The sequence below is a fragment of the Hermetia illucens genome, chromosome 4 (genome assembly GCF_905115235.1).
Source record: "Hermetia illucens chromosome 4, iHerIll2.2.curated.20191125, whole genome shotgun sequence".
Lineage (NCBI taxonomy): Eukaryota > Metazoa > Arthropoda > Insecta > Diptera > Stratiomyidae > Hermetia > Hermetia illucens.
Genome location: NC_051852.1, coordinates 37,313,752 through 37,332,416, shown reverse-complemented (window position 1 = coordinate 37,332,416; position 18,665 = coordinate 37,313,752). Strand labels below are relative to the sequence as shown.

General features: G+C 44.4%; 4 protein-coding genes across 5 annotated transcripts in view; 2 read left to right on the top strand and 2 right to left on the bottom strand.

The window, feature by feature from the left end:
* LOC119655575 overlaps positions 1–5,609 on the top strand; it is a 37,179-nt gene extending 31,570 nt beyond the window's left edge. Inside the window, exons 4-6 of one of the 2 annotated variants that reach the window (XM_038061507.1) lie at positions 3,981–4,064; positions 4,430–4,680; positions 4,919–5,609. In XM_038061507.1, the coding sequence (XP_037917435.1) occupies positions 3,981–4,064; positions 4,430–4,680; positions 4,919–5,045 (462 nt within the window). In that variant the 3' untranslated portion in view covers positions 5,046–5,609. The remainder of the gene's footprint in view (positions 1–3,980; positions 4,065–4,429; positions 4,681–4,918) is intronic. The other variant, XM_038061508.1, reaches the window with a different exon arrangement.
* Positions 5,610–9,425: 3,816 nt separating this feature from the next.
* On the bottom strand, positions 9,426–11,369 carry LOC119655547 (cell division control protein 6 homolog). Its single transcript, XM_038061466.1, has one exon. It carries the CDS (start codon positions 11,124–11,126, stop codon positions 9,522–9,524), a length of 1,605 nt encoding a protein of 534 aa, XP_037917394.1. The 5' UTR covers positions 11,127–11,369; the 3' UTR covers positions 9,426–9,521.
* A 133-nt stretch (positions 11,370–11,502) lies between these two features.
* LOC119655549 lies at positions 11,503–17,523 on the top strand. The gene is made up of 2 exons (XM_038061468.1): positions 11,503–11,791; positions 17,190–17,523. The coding sequence occupies exons 1-2, from the start codon at positions 11,577–11,579 to the stop codon at positions 17,365–17,367; spliced, it is 393 nt and encodes a 130-aa protein (XP_037917396.1). The 5' UTR covers positions 11,503–11,576; the 3' UTR covers positions 17,368–17,523.
* Positions 17,451–18,428, bottom strand: LOC119655548 (protein twisted gastrulation-like). The gene has a single exon (XM_038061467.1). It carries the CDS (start codon positions 18,259–18,261, stop codon positions 17,539–17,541), a length of 723 nt encoding a protein of 240 aa, XP_037917395.1. The 5' UTR covers positions 18,262–18,428; the 3' UTR covers positions 17,451–17,538.
* Positions 18,429–18,665: the final 237 nt, after the last annotated feature.

The window sequence follows — 18,665 nt, the reverse complement described above, 5'->3', positions numbered from 1 at the left end:
TAATCCACCAGTAAAAATTACGATGTCATAACCATGCAACACATCATTATGATTGTAAGGATCCTACATTCAGAGAATGATAATACATGATATAATATCTTTGATAGGTAGGTGTAGTGGAAGGAGATGGAAGAATATGTTGAGAGCGCCAATTGGGAAAGATTGCATAGCTACAATAGTGCTCATACTGGCAGTTCTTCGTGTTATTTTAAGCTTATTGCTACCGTGGAGAACCTTAGTGAGAATTGAATGAACTATTGTCTAATACCAATGTCACCACGTCGTTGGCATTGGCTTTTACTCCGCTGCTGGAATCATGAGTATGAATTAAATGATCCTGGTTTTTAGCGTGGGTACTACCTAATGTGTGAAGCGCCTCCAATGCCTCTCGAGTGGCTTTTGTATTAGCACGTTAATCGTTCTATGTCCATTGAAGACAGCTAAGCTGCATTACTTGTATAATAATATAATATCCACTCAGTCTTATTAATAACTTCCTGAATAGCAGTCTTCATAAATTTATTTTGAAGTCGTGTTGAAAGTTGGCAGCAAGTAATCTTTTTACAATCGCTCTAAATGGACGTCTATGATACACCCAAGTGTTTTTAACGCAAAAGGAGCAAGACTGATTGGCTTTAAGTCATTCCTAAGTATGATATAAACTATCCGTAACGCATCGAGATGTGTAGTAGGTGTCTATGTGCACAACTCCTGTAGATCCTCATAAAAAACAACTCAATCCTGTTCCTTTTCCATTATATCTGGGCCATGAGATTTATGTATAAGGTAAGAAGCTGTTTATCTTTAACACATTAGGTGAAGACGACTTTAGAGTTTCTTGCCAATATTTTTGAAGTTTTGGGTGCTAAGACCTAAACGAGGGGACGGTGGACCAAAAATAGAGGAAATAAGTTGCTTCCCATTTGGTCCAGTCCGACATCAAGTGAATGCGGACTTAAGACCTCTCTATCCTTAAACAAAATGTGTTCAGCTCTGGCCAAGCTTTAGCCCAAACTATAGGCGAATTTACGCTCAATATAACTCGCAGTCATGTCATGTTCTGCGAATTCTATAAAGGAGCATTCAACATCTGCGAACTGCTTCGGTCACGCTGCTCCCAGGGCATTGGTGAGGCAGCGTCTGATAATTTGCCTCTACCAGGGTAGAGGTGAGGCAGCATCTGATTTACTTCTGCCTTAGTAAGAAACCGTAAAGCCGTCTTGGCTTAATATTTTTGAAGTTTTCGGTACTAAGTCCTAAACGTGGGCCAACAAAAAAAAGGAATAACTTGCTTCCCATTTGGTCCGGTCCGACATCAAGTGTATGTGGACGTAGGAGCCCTCTATCCTTAAACAAAATATGTTTATCTCTTGTTAATTCTTTCCTTTGAGGGAATCGATTCAATACTTCCTGACGATCGGAACTGCATAACCTCTAAACAGGGTTCTTGCCAACAGTCGTCCTTGTTTGTGGGCGACTCTATCTAAACTAGTAGCTGTAGAATCCCGACAGAAAGCCATAATTTTTTTTAAAAAAAATCAGGTTCTTATGTTCTTTTATCAATACCATGATGAGTCGCTGATACTCTCAATACTTTGCCAATAATTCAGCTAGGACAGTATCTCCATGGCTCTGATGGCAATCTTGTACAACTTCAGCAGTTTTTATAGGGTTGCTGGAGTTTATGCTTATAACAGATATCAACTTCCTGTGCTTTGACAGATCTTTATTCTACCATAGTAGTAATAGCTTTTTGCCACGTCTTATCAAACCCGAAATTCTAAAGATGACTTCTGTCGCCCTCTTTTAAGGTTCAATTGTTCGCTTCAGTTTGTATGCAGTGTGAATCCTATTAATAGAAGTTTTGGAAAATTTAGAACTATTATAATAAACTAATTTAACTTTCTCAAGCCAGTTTTCCTAGGTTCTCTGGATGGTTTGGAAAACTCTACGAAAAGGTTCAGATTATAAGGGTGTAGTTAGAAATAAATATCTGGTCTGAAATTAAGAGTGTCTCTAATTTCTTTATCCTGTTAGTCCTATTGTCGGTAAATAAGGGGATATTGAGGACTTCTTGCTAGTTCAACTTCAAAAATAGAAAATTGTCGTATTGCCCAAGTTATACACCAATAGACTAGTACTCAAAATAAAATTGAAAAGGGACTCATCAATGTGCGTTTTGATTTGCCATCGCTGCCTTCCAACAGACTAGCATTCCTCTTTGAAATAAGGGAAACTTAATGCGATATAATCCATTTAAGTCAAAAAACACAAAAATCGTCGACTTCAGTTGAAAAACGGTCAAATCGCCGTAACCTAGATTGTCGTCGTCTGGGATCAGCTTAAGCTTTACGCTCTCCTTGTCGCATGAGTTAGAAAATCGCAGAAACGCTGGTCTTTTCATATTGCGGGGATGTACCACGGCCAACTAGAACGCATCAAAATATAGTTCTAGTTCTAGTATAGGCTTTTGAAAAGGGTTCCACTAGACTTTTGAGGTTCCCCATCGCGGTATCTGGAGTTTTTTCACAGAACTAACTAATCTCACTACATCCAGTTTGATGACAGTGATGGTCAAGCTGGAAACCGACAATCCATTATCGCTTCTCACTGTTGGAAGTCCCCACAGTTGGTTGGCACAATGGTGCTGCGCCTGGTTCCCGTTGTACAGTGATCGATGTCTCCTTTCTTCTCATTGGTCCCACAGATTTTCGGGAAAAAGAAGTGCACTTTAGCTAGGCGAGCCACTACGGCGAAAATTATAAATGAAACTGAAGCTACTTGTAATATTAAGAGCCTGCATCCCCAGCATCAAGTTCGCCCTTGATCATGCAGCCTATGGTACATGTTGTTCCGCTGTAGCTCGAGATCTTTTCGACACCTATTGCAGTCCAAGGAGGACAGCCTGCAGCTACTGTATCAGTTTATGCATCTGTCATTTTCACTTGCTTCTAAAATATCACTAGCTAGATGAACTTACTTCGCGAGAAGTCGCGAGAAGGGCTTGTCTATTACCCTTCGCCAACATTTCAAGTATTTCGCTCAAGCTGCAGATCGGTGCACGATGGTGAACAATTGTCGGATTAATATAGTTGAGTTTAAATTTTGAGGTCGAAGGGCCGCATAGACACTTAGATACCTAATTGCTTGGCTGATATCCAATGAACGATTGTGGAATTTTAAAGAAAAGTCCTAATTCCTTTGCATCATTCCAATCCTTCCCTTAGAGTATTTTACTATCCTTTCCCTAATAGTGTATCAAAGGAAAATTGACATATGGGACTTCAAGCTTTGTAGGTGATTACCTCTCGAGAAGTTTCTAAAGCCTTTTTTCTTCTTCGGTTTAATGGGGTCGATACGATTAAACTATTGATGGAATATGGAGACACTTGACTAGTTTTAGGCCTTTTTCTGTCATGAATGGTTCGCCGTATTTGGTTTTCTGATTTAAAATGGCGAAGATATAATTATCTCGATCCTTTTTCTTCCTAGTTGCATTCCATTACACAGCCCCGCCCAACACACTCTTCCCTCTTGGCAACTTGAACCTGTAGCTGAGGGCGCTACCAGAATTCTAAATGAGGATATTCGCGTTTGATATAGAACTGATATCACCTATCGTGGAGAGGTGCTGTCATGCCATTCGAGCTAATGATTGGCCTGAACATTCAAGGGGATGGAAAATGACCCATAGGCTTCCAAAATAAAACCGGCTTCACACACTAGATGATGATTCGATGGTCCTTTTTTGAGGTCGATTTATAGATGATATGGACGTCATTCCAAAGTGAAAAGCGTTTGGAATCTGGCTCCACTAATTCAAATAAAATGGCAAAATTAGACATCTTAAAATTTTGTATGTAGTAATTTGGTTAACTTATTATTCAGCTGACATTCTTTTCTTTTCTTTTAATTTATTACCATCATTATGATTTTATTTCTGGCAATGGTGTATTTTCTTTATTCTCGCTTTGCTACAGGGTATCTTAGCCGCCGTCCTATCATCCCTCCTTGGAACTAAAGACCCGGAACAAGTCAATTCAATGGCTAAACAAGCTGGCGAGGTAACGTACTGTTTAACTATGAGGCAAATCGTTTTCAAGCTTGTTTTTTCATTACTCAGAAAAGACCCTTCATTGATTAATGAAATGCACAGCTTCCCGCACCTTAGGAAACGAGGTTTTTGTAAATACATATCTAGATTTTGCTTTTAGAGTGTAATTTTAGTTTTGCAAACTAACCTAATGAAATTTTCACGGATAGTCTAGTGTATATATGTACGCTTTCAAGCTTCCGCCACTATTTGCGGGGTTGTTCCATTCAGCAAAAGATTTGGTGGATTTTTCGCTATAATGACAAAAGAGTTATCTGATTTATCGATTTTTCTTCTCCCCACAAATCTGACTCAATCATCATTGACCTGATGCAGTTCATCAATATCGTCATGAATTTACTGGAAGCACTGAAGACATCGTTCTCCCATCGTTCACTGGCCGCCCGTTCGATTGGAAAACGTGACTCAGTTAGCGATGCCGCCGTAGCTGGAATCTCCATGTTGAAGAGCTACATCAGGACCTACCGGAGCTCCGAAGATAAGTGCATGCAAAAGTATCTGTGCGATGCAAATACAGAGTGCATTTCGGAAATTGGAGGAACAAGCATATTCTGCCAGTTGGGAACGTAAGTTGAAGTTGTAATTTATATTAGGAAGTTCGGTTGGGTTACATACATGAGATCAGGAAATTACGAAAGGATAATGTTGCAGTTATCTGAGAAAAGGAAATTGATGGTCACCTCAGAAATATTCTTCAGTCAATCGAACTTCCAAATGTAACCATCGCTTCTCTCTTGTACTTTTACATCCACCTCACAAAAGAAGATAATATTATACAATAATTACTGCAAAACTATCTTTTAGATACGCCACAAGTTTCATCCTAGAACATCAGACCGGAACAAGATTCGACAACTTGTATGATGCAGGACGACGTGGACGATCTGGTGAAAATTGCCGACAAATCTATTTGGAGTGCAACGAAGTGTAGATACTTTCCTGACTGATCCTTAAATTAGACATTGTTCCAACAATATCTGAACGAATTATTTTATAATAATTTGCAATTATCTATAAGTTTCTCTAGACCACCTTGAACTGTAGCTTGTTATTTTTGTCGCTTGCATAGTTAGGTAGCCGAACAGTTATTTATCTTTCGTAGTACTACTTATTTATTTCTTGGCTTATGATTGTGGGTGAAAGCTACATTTCTTAATCCTTAATATCTTTTCGGCATCCTATTTGTACTTGAAATAGCTGAAATTTGAATAAGGACACACATTTCTTACGCACTTTACTTACAACTCTTGACTTACCTGAATCTTACTAGAGACTATGGACGAGGAACGACATACTCACGTGATCTACTTCAGTTGCTTTTGTGTATCTTTTCAAATTTCGCTTCTAAGGAGAAATTTTCGGAAACTGTGTTCTATTAGTTGTCTGTTAATGCATGCAGTGAGTTAGTATTTCTGTTCTTATGATTGCATAATTTTTTATGTACCTTCGCAGTCGATACTGACAAATTATTACTTGTAATAATTTATCGTAATTTATTTATTTTATTTATTCTTCATAAAATATATTATTTATGTAAATTATTATTGTTTTATATGTATAGATATAAAAACATAAATAATATAATGAATGATTTTACGAAAAAGTTTTTTAATATTCACGCCTAGTGTCATCGTTGCCAGTTCGATGAAATGAGAAGCGTACAGTCCTCCTCGACTATTCTGCGCTATGTGATTCAAGGGCGATCCATTCGTGGGCTACTCTGAGACAGTGGATATCACTATATAGCATAGCCAGTAATGGGGCCGTCGCCCTTTCTGGCACTTCTACCCTCTAATCAACATCGAGATTTTCTCAGGTCAGATGGCCGGCTTGAGGCAGCTATTAACAAGGACTTGGAGCCTTTCAGTAACATTCACGTCCTGCGCCTTGATTACCATCCAATAGTCCATGGGGATCTTAATATTTTGAAGGCCTTTTCTTATCTATGCAGGTCTTCGAAAACCGAATGCGAGCAATAGGTCTCCTGGAAATTTCAGTTTTGTATTTTCCAGGCTATATGACAGTAACTCATTCTCTATAGATACGCCTGACTGTAGCCCCTCTCCTTCTTTTATCGTCGTCGGTTCTATAGAACTCGGATCCATATTTTGATTGCACAATTCGGGGAAAATGTTCAGGCTGAATAAGTCTGCCACCAGGGTAAGGGGCATACTTGAAATCAAAGGTGCCCAAGATATTGAAAGTTTGGACATCAAGTTTCCCTTGACCATGGAGCCGTCTGCGTAAATTATTTCATCTTGGCCCGGCCCTATTAGCACTTTTTACCGTGCGAGGAGGAAAATCCTTCGGCTGTTGCTCCAGTTCACCCTTTCCCAATTCGCTTCCTGCTAAAACAACATCATCAAACAAACAGATGCTGTTAGCCTACCCCGCCTGTCCAAGGGGAGATAATGCAAGGACTTGCCCAATTAAATAAACTTACACCGAGGCATAATCAGACCAGGGGCCTCCGAAGATATGGCTGATAAAATGTTTCTGGCGCGGATAAAGCTATCGGTTAGGCCCCATAAGAGTTTTACAAGACCTCGCTCGCAGCAGATGAAAGCCCTGTTGATAAATGCTAACGGAGATGTGATTCTCTGGGCCTCCTTTACCGTGAAAAAAAACGACGGACAAGGTTGCAGCACGCGTTTCAGCCCTAAGTCAGCTAATGGGAAATATAGGCCCTACTTTCAGCAGGTGCCGCTTTCTCACAAGCGCAATCCGCTCCTTTTTTTCTAGCAGCAGAGACGGTAAGCTTCGCGAGTGACGTCTTACTATAGTGCTGGCTCGGATCACCTTGATAGTGCTCGTAGAGTGACCGCTTGCAAAGAATCAGAAGATCATCTATATGGACAATGACATTGAATGAGTGGCAATTTTTTTTGGGAAAACGAGTTGGGAGTCGGATGCATTGGTTGGCTCATCGGAAATTTAGGTGTATCGCTGGACCGAAGTCATGGACTATTACCTTACTCAATTTCTAAGGGAGTATCAAGTTTCAGCCGTTAAGACCCGACCTCTAGGTTGTGTGTTCTACGATGGGGTGGTGGAGAATGTCGATTATACCCTTTTTTCTTGTGGGGATGCGATTCATTACTAACCTCAGGCAAGCAATGGGTACTTTCCTCGGACAACATTATTACAGAAATACTACGGAGCGTTGACAAATGAGATTGAGCTCGACCAGTGGAAAGACCGAACGGCAGAGGCTTCTTCGAACTAATAATTTCGGTTACTCCTCTCCCCTACCCATCGACAGAGAACTAGCCTGAACATTTCTTCGGGCTAGTCCCCGAGCTCTCCCGCCTTGCAGAGCCTTCAAATCACGAACTTCCTTTCACCAACAGAGCGGAAGAGTAGGAGGTGAACTGTTAGTTCAAGAAACCCCTAGCATTCGGCGGCCTCTTCACCAGTCGAGCTCTATCTTCTTTGCAACGAGAAGAACCCGAACCTAATACGTAACGCGGCTCCACCTGCCAGCGCTCCTCAGCATCCTGTCGACAATGTTGTCTGGAGAGATATTTCCTGTGTTTAAGTAGAGCTGCTGATGAATCCCAATCCTTAAGAAAAAAGGCGTAATGAGCGTCGTCCACAACTCCATTGCAAAACAACTCTAGCTGCAGCCTTGTCCGTTGTTGCCTTGATTTGCAGCAAAAAAGCTCACCTTTACCATTGTTTTTGACTCGATTATCGGCTCGCCGAACGATATGGGACGCAGGGTTGAAATTATCTTTTTAGTCAGGACGACTACTTCGATTTTTTTCAGTGCAAGGTTGAAACCATGAACAGTCATCCATTCGCTTACCCGTCACATCGACATGCCAAGTCTACTTTGCACCTGTTCGACAGTGCCTTTAGCAACAATCGCCGCGACATCATCTGCATAACTGACTAGGCGCAATTCTTCTGACATGTCGAGGCTAAGCAGACTATCATAAGCAGTGTTTCAGAGGTCCGGCCCTAGAACGGTTCCCTGCGCTACCAACGATGTGACCTCCATCCTCTTCTGACATTCTACGGTCTCATTGAGCAGGGGGCGGTTTTTTAGATAATCCTTCCTCCCTTCCTTTTTAAGCACTTTCCCGGCAGTGTCAAGCGTACAAAGTGGTCGGTATAAAGACAGTAACTCAGGGTTGCCTTTCCCTGTGCTGATCAGCGCAATCCTCGCCATCTTCCAACGAGAAGGAAAAACGCCCTCTTTCGGGCAAGCGTTGAATGTTCCAAGGGCTTTCTTGTTTTTCATAGAGAGAACTGCCCTTCCCAACTCTTTTATAGAGAATAGTATGCAGTCATCGGCGTTCTCCACGCTGCCATCATGACCCCGTATGGGGTGCGTATGGAATATTGCTCATACAATGCGGTCCATCTGCTCGGCCTTAAGCGAACAGGGTTCCCGCAGAGCCCCAATTTTCCGGGTTACCAGTTTGTAACCGACTCCCCACGGGTTTACAATCCCCTCGTCGACCAGGTCCTGCCAGCAGTGAGCGAGAAGTCATCCAGAACAGCGCGTATGTTACGTCGGGAATGCTTCCCTTGCAGTCTGCGCGCCAAAGTGCCCTGGATTGGTCACCCTTCTCTGTGTCCAAACTATCGTCCTCGAGAACACCAAATCTGCATCTAAAATCCGGCAACGACTCACTCGGTGCTAAAGACCGAATCCAGACAAAGCCGACTACTTGGTCTTGGTGAGAGCCGTCCCGAACCCAGATAGCAGTGGTACATGATTTGTCGGGGTGCCATAAAGCTGGGTCCTTATTTTGGTACTGTTCACTGATGAGCACTAGATCAGCTTTTTCTGGAAGCGAATTGTGCTAGGAACTCGTCAGCGGTGGCACTCCGGTGCATATTTATCTGTAGCATGCGAGTCATCTTGACCGCGTCCTAGCTCTTTCCAGGTACGCTCTGGAAGCTGGACACTGCCCCGCGCCCGCAGTTTTTGGTCTCGGGAGTTTGCAGAGGTGATACCAATCCGAACATTCGCGCTTAATGGCCTCTTCTACTTCGTTCTTTTCTGTGAGGCAGTGAAGGTCTCTGATTTCCAGTGAGAACGTGTTTTCCAGGCTTGAAACCAAAACTTTCTCTACTAGTAGCTCCTTGACTGCTTGACAGAACCCCGGCACCCCAGCACTCAGTGTGTACAATGTAATGGGGTTCACTATTTTGGGAGGACCATCGAATGGGTTGTTTTAGAAATAATAGTTGTTTCGAAACTGCTGTTTATTAAATGAGCACAGTATTCCTCCCGTTCTTTGCTAGTCTTTCCTGAAAAATTTCTCTTTCCAAAGGTTTTGAATAATAAAACGTAAAATTTCTTTAAATGAAAACAATTTATTTTAAAAATCTGAGTCAGTCTCATCCTCAAAATAAAACACATCGTGGTCAACTTAAAACAACTTAAAATCTATCATCTCTTCAGGCATAATGTGTCCTGTAGAATCGCAGCAATCAGCTGTTTGTCCTTGAGCGCCGCAGTGACCTCCCCCTGGTCCCATTGCAGCACAATCTTGCTAAGTCGTGGCTCCTTCTTGCCGATCACCCGAACGATGCCTCGAGTCTCGACCAGTGAGCAGAGTCCAACGAACTCTGCCTGATCCACAGCCATCAGGTTCCGTTTCGAGCACACTCGCTTGAATACGTCATGCAATCGTCCTATTGTGATGTCCTTGTTCTTGTCGTTCTCTAGAATCAGCAGCAGACAACAGATCAGGATCTTCTGTTGGAGCGGGAACGTGTCTTCGATGTCGTTGCTGAGTGTTTGCGATGCTCCGTAGACATTGTTCAACACGGAGACGACTAATTGCATGGGGACCGCACCCTGCGTAGTTTGGTTCTGCTTTTTTGGGGGGCTACCGTCTATGCCTAACTCGGTTAGATCTACTTTGGACTTTGGCTTCTTCTGCTGCTGCTCAGCTAACTCGACGACACGCCGGCCGATGTCCAGTGCTCGCCGGACGTCTCCACTTACAGCCGCCACTTTCGCGGAAAGCAGTTGCAACGTTCCTGGGGAGAAGACGTTCAGAACCCCAGCGGCTTCGAGTCGGGATTTGAAAATTGTTATCAATTGCTCCCTGGAGTACGGGGAGAAATGCATCAACTTTGGCTTGAGATCACATTTGGCATTCAATCGGGTCAGTGTCCTGTCTGTCAAGTCCAACTGGTTAGCAATCGAAACCAGAACTAATTTGCTGTTGGGTTTCGCAGGCCACTCGAAAATTGTGTACAGGATCGACTGTTTCCTACCGGCAAGTTGGTCCACTTCATCCAGTATCATCAGAAGCATCTTGTGCTTCCCGGAAAGGTACTTTTCTATAGCGCGCAAGGAGTCTTTCTCCGTTTTTCCATCGAGTTTCAGCCGCAATTCGGTGCAGATTTTCTTGTAGATGCTGCCCACCGTCGAGACCCCGGTGCAGTTGATATAGACTTTCGTGAAGTTGGAGCTGATTTCTTCGGAGCGGAGGATGTGCGTTAGGCAGGCGGTTTTGCCAGTGCCTGGCTGGCCGGAAACGTAGAGGCTCCCCGATGTACCACTTTCAAGGTGGCTAAGAAAGAAGCTCCTTAGCTCTTGGATTTCAGCTTCTCGTCCAGGGAGATCGTCGGTCTCTGCCCCATTTAAGACTTTTCTTGCGTTGCCGTATCGTGAGAGGGATGACTTTCTCGGCGATTTAGAACGTTCCTCCTTGTCTGGTTGGTCGTCAATTCGCAAATTTCTAATCAAGCTCGATGGACTGAAAAGTGCGGGATCTGATTTGGGTTGCTTTGGCGGAGAACTAGTTTCTGTATCGCTTTCGTCGGTGTGTCCATTGCAGGCTAACTTTGAGGCTCTTTTGTTATTCCGTTTGGGCGTCTTGAGACCGTTTTCAGTATTAATTACTTCGTCATTAATTGATTTCGAGGTACCATTCACGTTTCGCGTAGACGCGTCATCAATTTCGCCATTGATTTCACTAAGAACGTCTTTAGTGCTGGTTTTATGCCGAGAACTGGCCGCCCTCCGGGTAATCAATGGCATAGTTGACGAATAATCCGAAATCGCTTTTATTTTAATTCAAAACCAAGAAAACTTAGCGACACACACTCAGCACAACCAACGAGCATTTGCAAACAAAAGGCGCGAAAGTTGACCAGACGGTTTTGACAATCACTTATAGCGGCACTCAAACTGTGTGATGAATAAATTGCCGTGAGATTATGTACGCTTTAACCAATAAATTTTACAATGAGTGAGAGCATTTATTTCTTAATTATCTAATTATAAATTTCCTGAATATTTTAATCATTTAAAACCATTTTTATTAAATTTAATTAAGTTAGACACCACAGTGATAATAAGTTCACATATAGATGCCCCAGCTTGTACTGAAATTGGAAAAATCAATCTGTCATTTTGGAATTCCACAGCTGTTTTACTTGACGTTTCAGTTTGTTTATAAATTTTGAAAGCAAACTTTTCGTCTTGAAAATGTCTGAAATTCTAAATAACAGTGACGAGTGGTCTATTCCGTGTTTTCCTGAAAATGAGGACTTCGAACCAACGCCCGAAGAGCTGGAGAGTATGTACGTTGGCTTGGACAATGGTAACATCCCCGAATTGCAATGGAAATGTCCTGGGCGTCGAGCTCAGTCCCCAGTGGTAAAGGATGAGCCAAAAGCTCCTGAAAATGTCGAGGCCGAACCGTAAGTTGACAAAATAAATATTTTCGGTCGCAGATGGGTTTCCCACGTTGAAATGGATCCTTTGTATTGTTCCTTCCTAATCCTTGATATCAGCTTGCGGCGCGGCAGAAGGCCATAGGCGAGTCATCTCTTCTGTTTAGATGAAGATGATCCAGCCTAGATAGACCTTCCCTTATGACGCGAACCTGCATGGGACTCATCTGAAATTGGTTTTGCCACGAGAACTCACCGGGCGTTATCTGGCACCAAGGTTACCGGGTTGGCCCTTTGAGAGCATATGCTCCAGGAGAATTCCTGGAGGATATGCTCTCGTCACGGTTATTTACGGTTGGCCGCCTTGTGGGACTTTCATGGTTGTTGTGATATTGCCAATATTGCAAGGAGGTTTCCTTGTGGGCTCAAATCTGGAGTTGCGCTGTACAAGTTGTGCGCCGTACTCCTTAGTTCCCAGGGGTCGTCAGTGACCTTTAACGGGTCACTTACGATATGGGGAGTGGCATCCTTGAGGTGACCAAGTGGGTAGTTCGGACCCTCAGCTGCCAGTATACCTGCGTCCTAGGTAGAAGCCTTGAGAAAGCCTCTCGGTGAACAGCAAACCGCGAATGACCGGTACACGTCGGGACACACTGAGAGTCCCAGGAACCGTCTACAGCTCTCTGTCGACTTCGATGGGATGATGTGAGCCTAGCTCTGCCAAGGTGGTAGTTGTGACCTGTATCAGGAGCTCTTTCGGGACTTTGTGTGGATTGAACCGATGTTAGAAGATCGCGTCGCCTCGAGCGAGAACTGATCCGTCCGTGAGTTCCGGGATTAGTTAAGCGTAGGTCAGGTCTTAGGGAACTGGGGTAGGGGTTTTGTCCCCAAGGATACACTCGTTCCTGACTATTGCGACTCGCTCCTTTCCACACGATGCGCTTGTGATTTTTTCATGGAAAATAAATCTGAACAAAAAAAATCGTCGAAATAGTAGGGAAAGAGGAAAGGCTGACTGCGTGTGGGCGCAGCACAAAAATGCGTTGCTCGCCACAGCGATTAGCGAAAGAGGCAACGAGGGCTGACATACCCGATGTGATACTGGTACGCCCAAATAAAGAGGAAGCCATACCAAGTAGCACGACTGACGGTGCGGAGACGGCAATTCCAATACCCTGCAGTGCCCCTGTTCCAAGAAACGCCCAATCAGAATCGCTAGCCCTGAGCAGGTGGATTCGGACACGAACCGAGTAGAGCAGACGAACGTCCTAGCTAGAGCTGAAGAGGAAATGCGCGGCAGTGGTGAACTGTATGCGGTCGGCAACGTTCTTCCAGAGGAACGTCAGCAAAGGCGTCAAAAATAGGCTGATGGAACTGGAGGAACTACTGGAGCGCATCTCCTTCTATAGGCCGTGGAGAGCAGCGGAAGACACTTGGAAAGCAGAACCAGCCACAATTCCCGCTGAGAACACTGCCAGCGCCAAACGGACCGGAGATAACCCACTGCAAAGTGAATTGGGTAAAAAGAAGGAAGAGGACGACGTACCTGAAGGAGACTATCAAAGTAGTTTCCAGGGCCCAAAAAAGCAGGCAAAGAAGGATAAAAGGAAACAACTGACTACGCCGCCCGCCGAGCTCCGTCTGTCCAAAGACAAAGAGGCTGCAAACCAAAAGCCAGTAGCAGAAAAGGCGAGAAAAGCAAGAAGCAGTAAACCGTTGGCACTGCTACTTAAACCGACGGAAGGCAAGACATTTGCGGAAATCCTTAATGAAATTCGCTACAGGATGAATCCCGAAAACAACGGAGCAAAGGTGTCTTCCATATGGAAAACTAAATGTAGCGGAGTCTTCTTCGAATTGGGCTCGAAGACGACTAGCAAGAGTACGTTCTGCGAAGTGGTCAATGGGTTATTTGGGGAGAAGGTTCTTGTTTCTAGTCTCGACCCTATGTGCTCTCTACCGAGGTCTTGACTGCCTTACAGAAAAAATCGAAGTGGAGGAGGCCGTAAAGCGTGAATACCCAGAAGTAACCAATGCCCGGATAGGTATCATCAATATGCGAGGAAACTCTTTAGCAGCGGGAAAATCAAAATTGGGTGGGTAGTATGCAGGTTACGAATGCGGGTAATCCCCATCAAGGGCTACAGATGTCTGGATTACGGACACACGTCAGCAGATTGCAAGGGACCGGATAGGAGGAGAGCATGCCGGAGATGCGGCCAGGTATGTCACCAAGCAAAGACCCGCAATGAAAGCGAAAATTGCGTTCTATGTAGGGATCGTAGTGCGTTTGGTGAGAGCGTCGAACAGTAGCTTGGGATGGTGTCCAAATTTTAGTGCAGAACTGGGAAGGGTTAGGGGGCCAATAGCATTGTCCGCATTCTACAAATTAATATGCACCGGAGTGCAACCGCTCACTAGCGGCTAGGGAGCGATACTGAAACAAGGACTCGGTTTCATGGCATCTCGATTTATCGGGTAGCGCTGCCATCTGGGTTCGGGACGGCGTTCGACTTCGTGTTCTTGCTCAAGGCTGAGGTAATGGCTTTGTCTGGATTCGATGTTTAGGGATAACGTTTTTTAGCGTTTACCTGACGCCGAATGAGATGATGCCAGACTTTTGGCGTCGGGTTGATGCTCTGGAGAACACCGTTTCAGGCACAGAGGGGCCAATCCTGGTAAACGGTGATTTTAATGCTAAGGCCCTTGAATGGGGCATGCCTCAGCCAGACACGAGAGGGAAACGCATTCTGGAAATGGCAGTGAGAACCGGGCTAGTAGTTTTAAAAACCAGATCCATGCCAAGGTCTCGGCGCCTAGGCGCAATCTCAGGCATCATCGGTGGGCGGATGGTGAGTTTTGGAAGACTTCTCGGCAAGTGATGACTGGTACATCGTGTTCGAAGTGGTTGACGCTACTTGCCACCGTGCACCAATCCGGCGCTCCCCCTGCGTGTGGAATGTCCCGAGGGTGAACATCGAGAAGTTCGTCGAAGCTCTTGGAACAGACAGAGCCGCGCTGGAGGGCGCTTCGGGGGGTGGCAGCGTTGCAGCTGACACTGTCCTAAAATTACTGATGAACCTGATAACGACAGCGTGTGAGGTTTCCATGCACCGGAGTGATCCCAGCCGTGAAAAGCCTTCTATATACTGGTGGACGGCAGAAATTGCCGACCTACGGAGGGAGTGTCACAAGCTCTGCCCTTTTGCACAACACTTACACGCCAACGAGAAGGCATGCGCCCCAAAGACAGAGTATAGATTAGCAAAAAGGAAACTCGGCAGCGCGATAAATTAAAGCAAAGTTCGCGGCTGGCAGAACCTGGTTAACGAGGTGAATGAGGACCCGTGGAGACTTGGCTATAGGTTTGTCACCTGGAAAATCGGGGCTCTGCGGAAGCCCTGCATATTGAGTTTTCACCAGATGGATCGCATTGTACAGGCGTTATTTCCCAGGCATCCCGTACGGGTTGATGTCAACGGCGCGGAAGGATCGAGGATTGCTCCCTTTTCACAATGAAAGAGCCCGAAAAACCGCTTCTCACCAAGAAAAAAAAAAGAAGACGCCAGGTCCTGATGGTATCCCGGTATTTACAAGTATTTACAAACCGGTGTTCCCCCAATGGCCAGACTTGATGCTCGGGGCGTTCAACGCTTGCTTGGAAGAGGACATTTTTCCTTGTCACTGGAGGGTAGCGAGACTCGCCCCTGCTGATCACTGTGTGTGACCGCTGTGTATCCTTGAAAGTGCTCGAAAAGTTCATCAGGAGTGGATTTGCTGAAGCGATCTGAAAGATCGCTCCCTGCTCTATGAGATGCTAGAGGGCTAGAGGAGGATGGAAATCACGTCGGAAGTAGCACAGGGATCCATCCTAAGGCCGGACCTCTGGAACGCTTTCTACGATAGTCTGCTGAGACTCGATATGCCCGAGGAGTCGCGCCTGGTCTCTATGGCGCGGAGGTATGGGCTGATGCCCTTATCAAGGAGGTGCATCGTAAGCGCCTTTTTCAAGTGCAGAAGCGGGAAGCTTTACGAGTGACGTCCGCTTATCGCACTGTCTCCGAACCGGCCCTGATGGTGATCGTGGGAGTGATCCCCGTTGCCCTCCTTACCAAGGAGCGCAAAGCTATCTAAGGGCGTGAAGAATGTCAACGCACACTTACCGAGTGGCAACTCTCTTGGCAAAATGAGCCAAGGGGCAGGTGGACTGCGCCGTTCATCGACAATTTAGACCCGTGGCTGAACCGAACGCAGGGGGAGATACATGATTGTGTTTTCTGCAATGGAGTGGCGGGTGACGCTGAACACACCTTTTTCTCTTCCGAGAGGTGGGACGGCTTTCGTCAGCAGCTTTACGCAACCACAGAGGAGCCCTCTACAGGCAACATTGTCAAAGAGGTGCTGAAGAGCGCTGGTAGCTGGAATCGTGTTGCGCATTATGTTCGGGCTCTTCTTATTGCGAAGAAGATTGAACTCAACCGGCCGAGGGACCGGATGGTAAGGAGCTCCCTGAACTAAAAACTCCCTTCCTCCCCTCTCCTCCCGTTGGTAAAAAGGATTCTCTGATTTGAAGGCTCCCAAAGCCGGGAGAGTGGGAGGGTTAGCCCGAAGTAATGTGTCAAACGGTTCCAGGCTAATTCTTTGATGACAGGGAGGTGTTTGGTTGGTAGTCCGACAGCGTACTGTTGTGGGAGTCCAACACTCTGTACGTAAACGCATTCACCTACCCTACTCAAAAAAGGAATGAAGGATAAAGAAATTAGAAGAATGGAACCTAAGCTAGAAAAGAGGTCCTTTTTCATTGTTGGGGAAAAAAAGGTGTCAAGCACTTCCCTTTTTCTAAACTCAACAGCTATTTTGGCAATTTCTCTGAAATAACACTTGTCATGTCACTAGGTGCCCCTTTTGATGAAAGATTCCGGGCATGGTTGTGGCTTTGTGATTTTATTCCTCCCCTCCTCCTCCCCTTTTATCAACGACAATTTAAACGGCTTACACTAACCAGCAATCAAGTCACTGATCAGTAAAATGTGTAAGTTGGAAATATCTTAAAACCTTTGAGAATCATATTCGATTCTTATAATTAAAATGATTCTATTCATAGTCCTAAGGGGTCCATAGAAGTTGCGTCAGTATTGCTTACAAATCTGAGGATGATCTGAACTAAGGCCACGAAAATGGTGGTCAGCTCTTTTTCCAGAATTGTTTGTAATAAATCTGTAAGGGGAATACACTCTTCCCTTAACTGCGACTACATCTGTGTTTTAGTCAGTTTTTTTAAGGGAGGAACCGTTCTACCACTAGAAGTCGTACAGAACAATTTAGATAACCACAAACATCTATGATCCTTGTATAGAACACCTTTTCTGCTAGGACGGAAAACCAAAGAAATATGTAAAAACTTTTCTTTATCAACATTTTCCAGTGTCGCCGCTAAAACTGATTTCGATTTCATGGACGATGTCGCTCTACCAACAATGCGTGTTCGCTCGCAAAACACTGGACTAAAAGGATCAGCGAAAAAGAAAACAGCCAACTTTGCTGGAGTTATGGATGCATTGAAGAAACAACTTTCACAGAACAAAGAGGCTTCGAATTCATAGCATCGATTGTTTATTGTTCGAGAGAGCCCTGGATAGCATAAAGGAATTAGTTGGGAACACCACCAAGGAACGAAAAAGAAGGATAACGTTTGAATGTTTATTGTATTAAGCGAAGTTTATTATTCAATAACATAATATAAATATAGATTAAAGTTACAATTGTGTTTCCGTTTAATCTTTCTCCTCGGACTCCGCATCAAGTGGCATTTGGTCATATATTGCTTCCTCGTCGTCCTCTCCCAAGTAATCGTAATCCTCGTCAGGATCTAATCCTTCGAATAATGGACAATTCGAGCAACGACTTTCAAATATTGCAATGCTTGGGCATCCAGAGCATTCGCAGCAACCATCCTGGAACCATATACTCACCTCAGCACCCATAGATTCACAGATCTTTTTACACTTAGCCTCGGACGCGCAATCTTCCAAAAAAACGAGGCTGCAATTAATCATACCACCAATGATCAGCTTCTGTTGATGTTTGTACCACTGATTAAGATGATCTTCTTTGGTGATCATTTGATTCACATTTACAGGAAATTCAAAGACGAGCCAACTATCTGCCGGATCAGGATCCGTCAAAAGTGCTTTGAAGAGTTCAGGACTTCCGCTGAGACTCGACTCGTGGAAAACTTTAGTTGCATTTTGTGGTTCTTTGGTGTTGTCACACATGCCCACACAATCACAGCATTCTGCGTAGAAAGTGTCCAGACAGCGTAGGCAGGACGGACAACAGGTGCAGCTGGTTATGCTGCAATCGCAGCTCCGTATTAGCATGCATTTCGTTACAATCGACGCACAAACTAGTTCATTACAAGCGTTACTCAGATTTGTGATGCTGATAATTTTGAAAATGGCATAAAGTAGAAATATTGCTTGCCACAAGGAAGCCATTGTAAGACTGTTACAAAAGAGGGCGAGGTTCTCCAAGTTACGGGAGCTGCTTTAAACTGCCATTAATAAATATGCTCTTCCTGGAAACCAGTTAATCATTTTGCAGGTAGATCGTTACGAATAGATCAGGAACGTACGAAACCAAACTTTTAACAAGAATCTATATTCATTTACTAGTTCGACGGAACTTTTAAAGGGAGATAATCTTAAGAATGAAGAGAGGGAAGCTACTTCTTAAGGAAGACATCTAGAAATAAAACTTTTTATCTTCCTTCATTATCATTTAGTTGATCATAGAAGCTATTTAGTCCCCTGTTTTAAACGTTTAATTATCCTGGTAATGAGGAACTAATTGATTTCGCTTCGACCTCTGCCTATAAGTATTGACCATTTTGCAGGTAGAA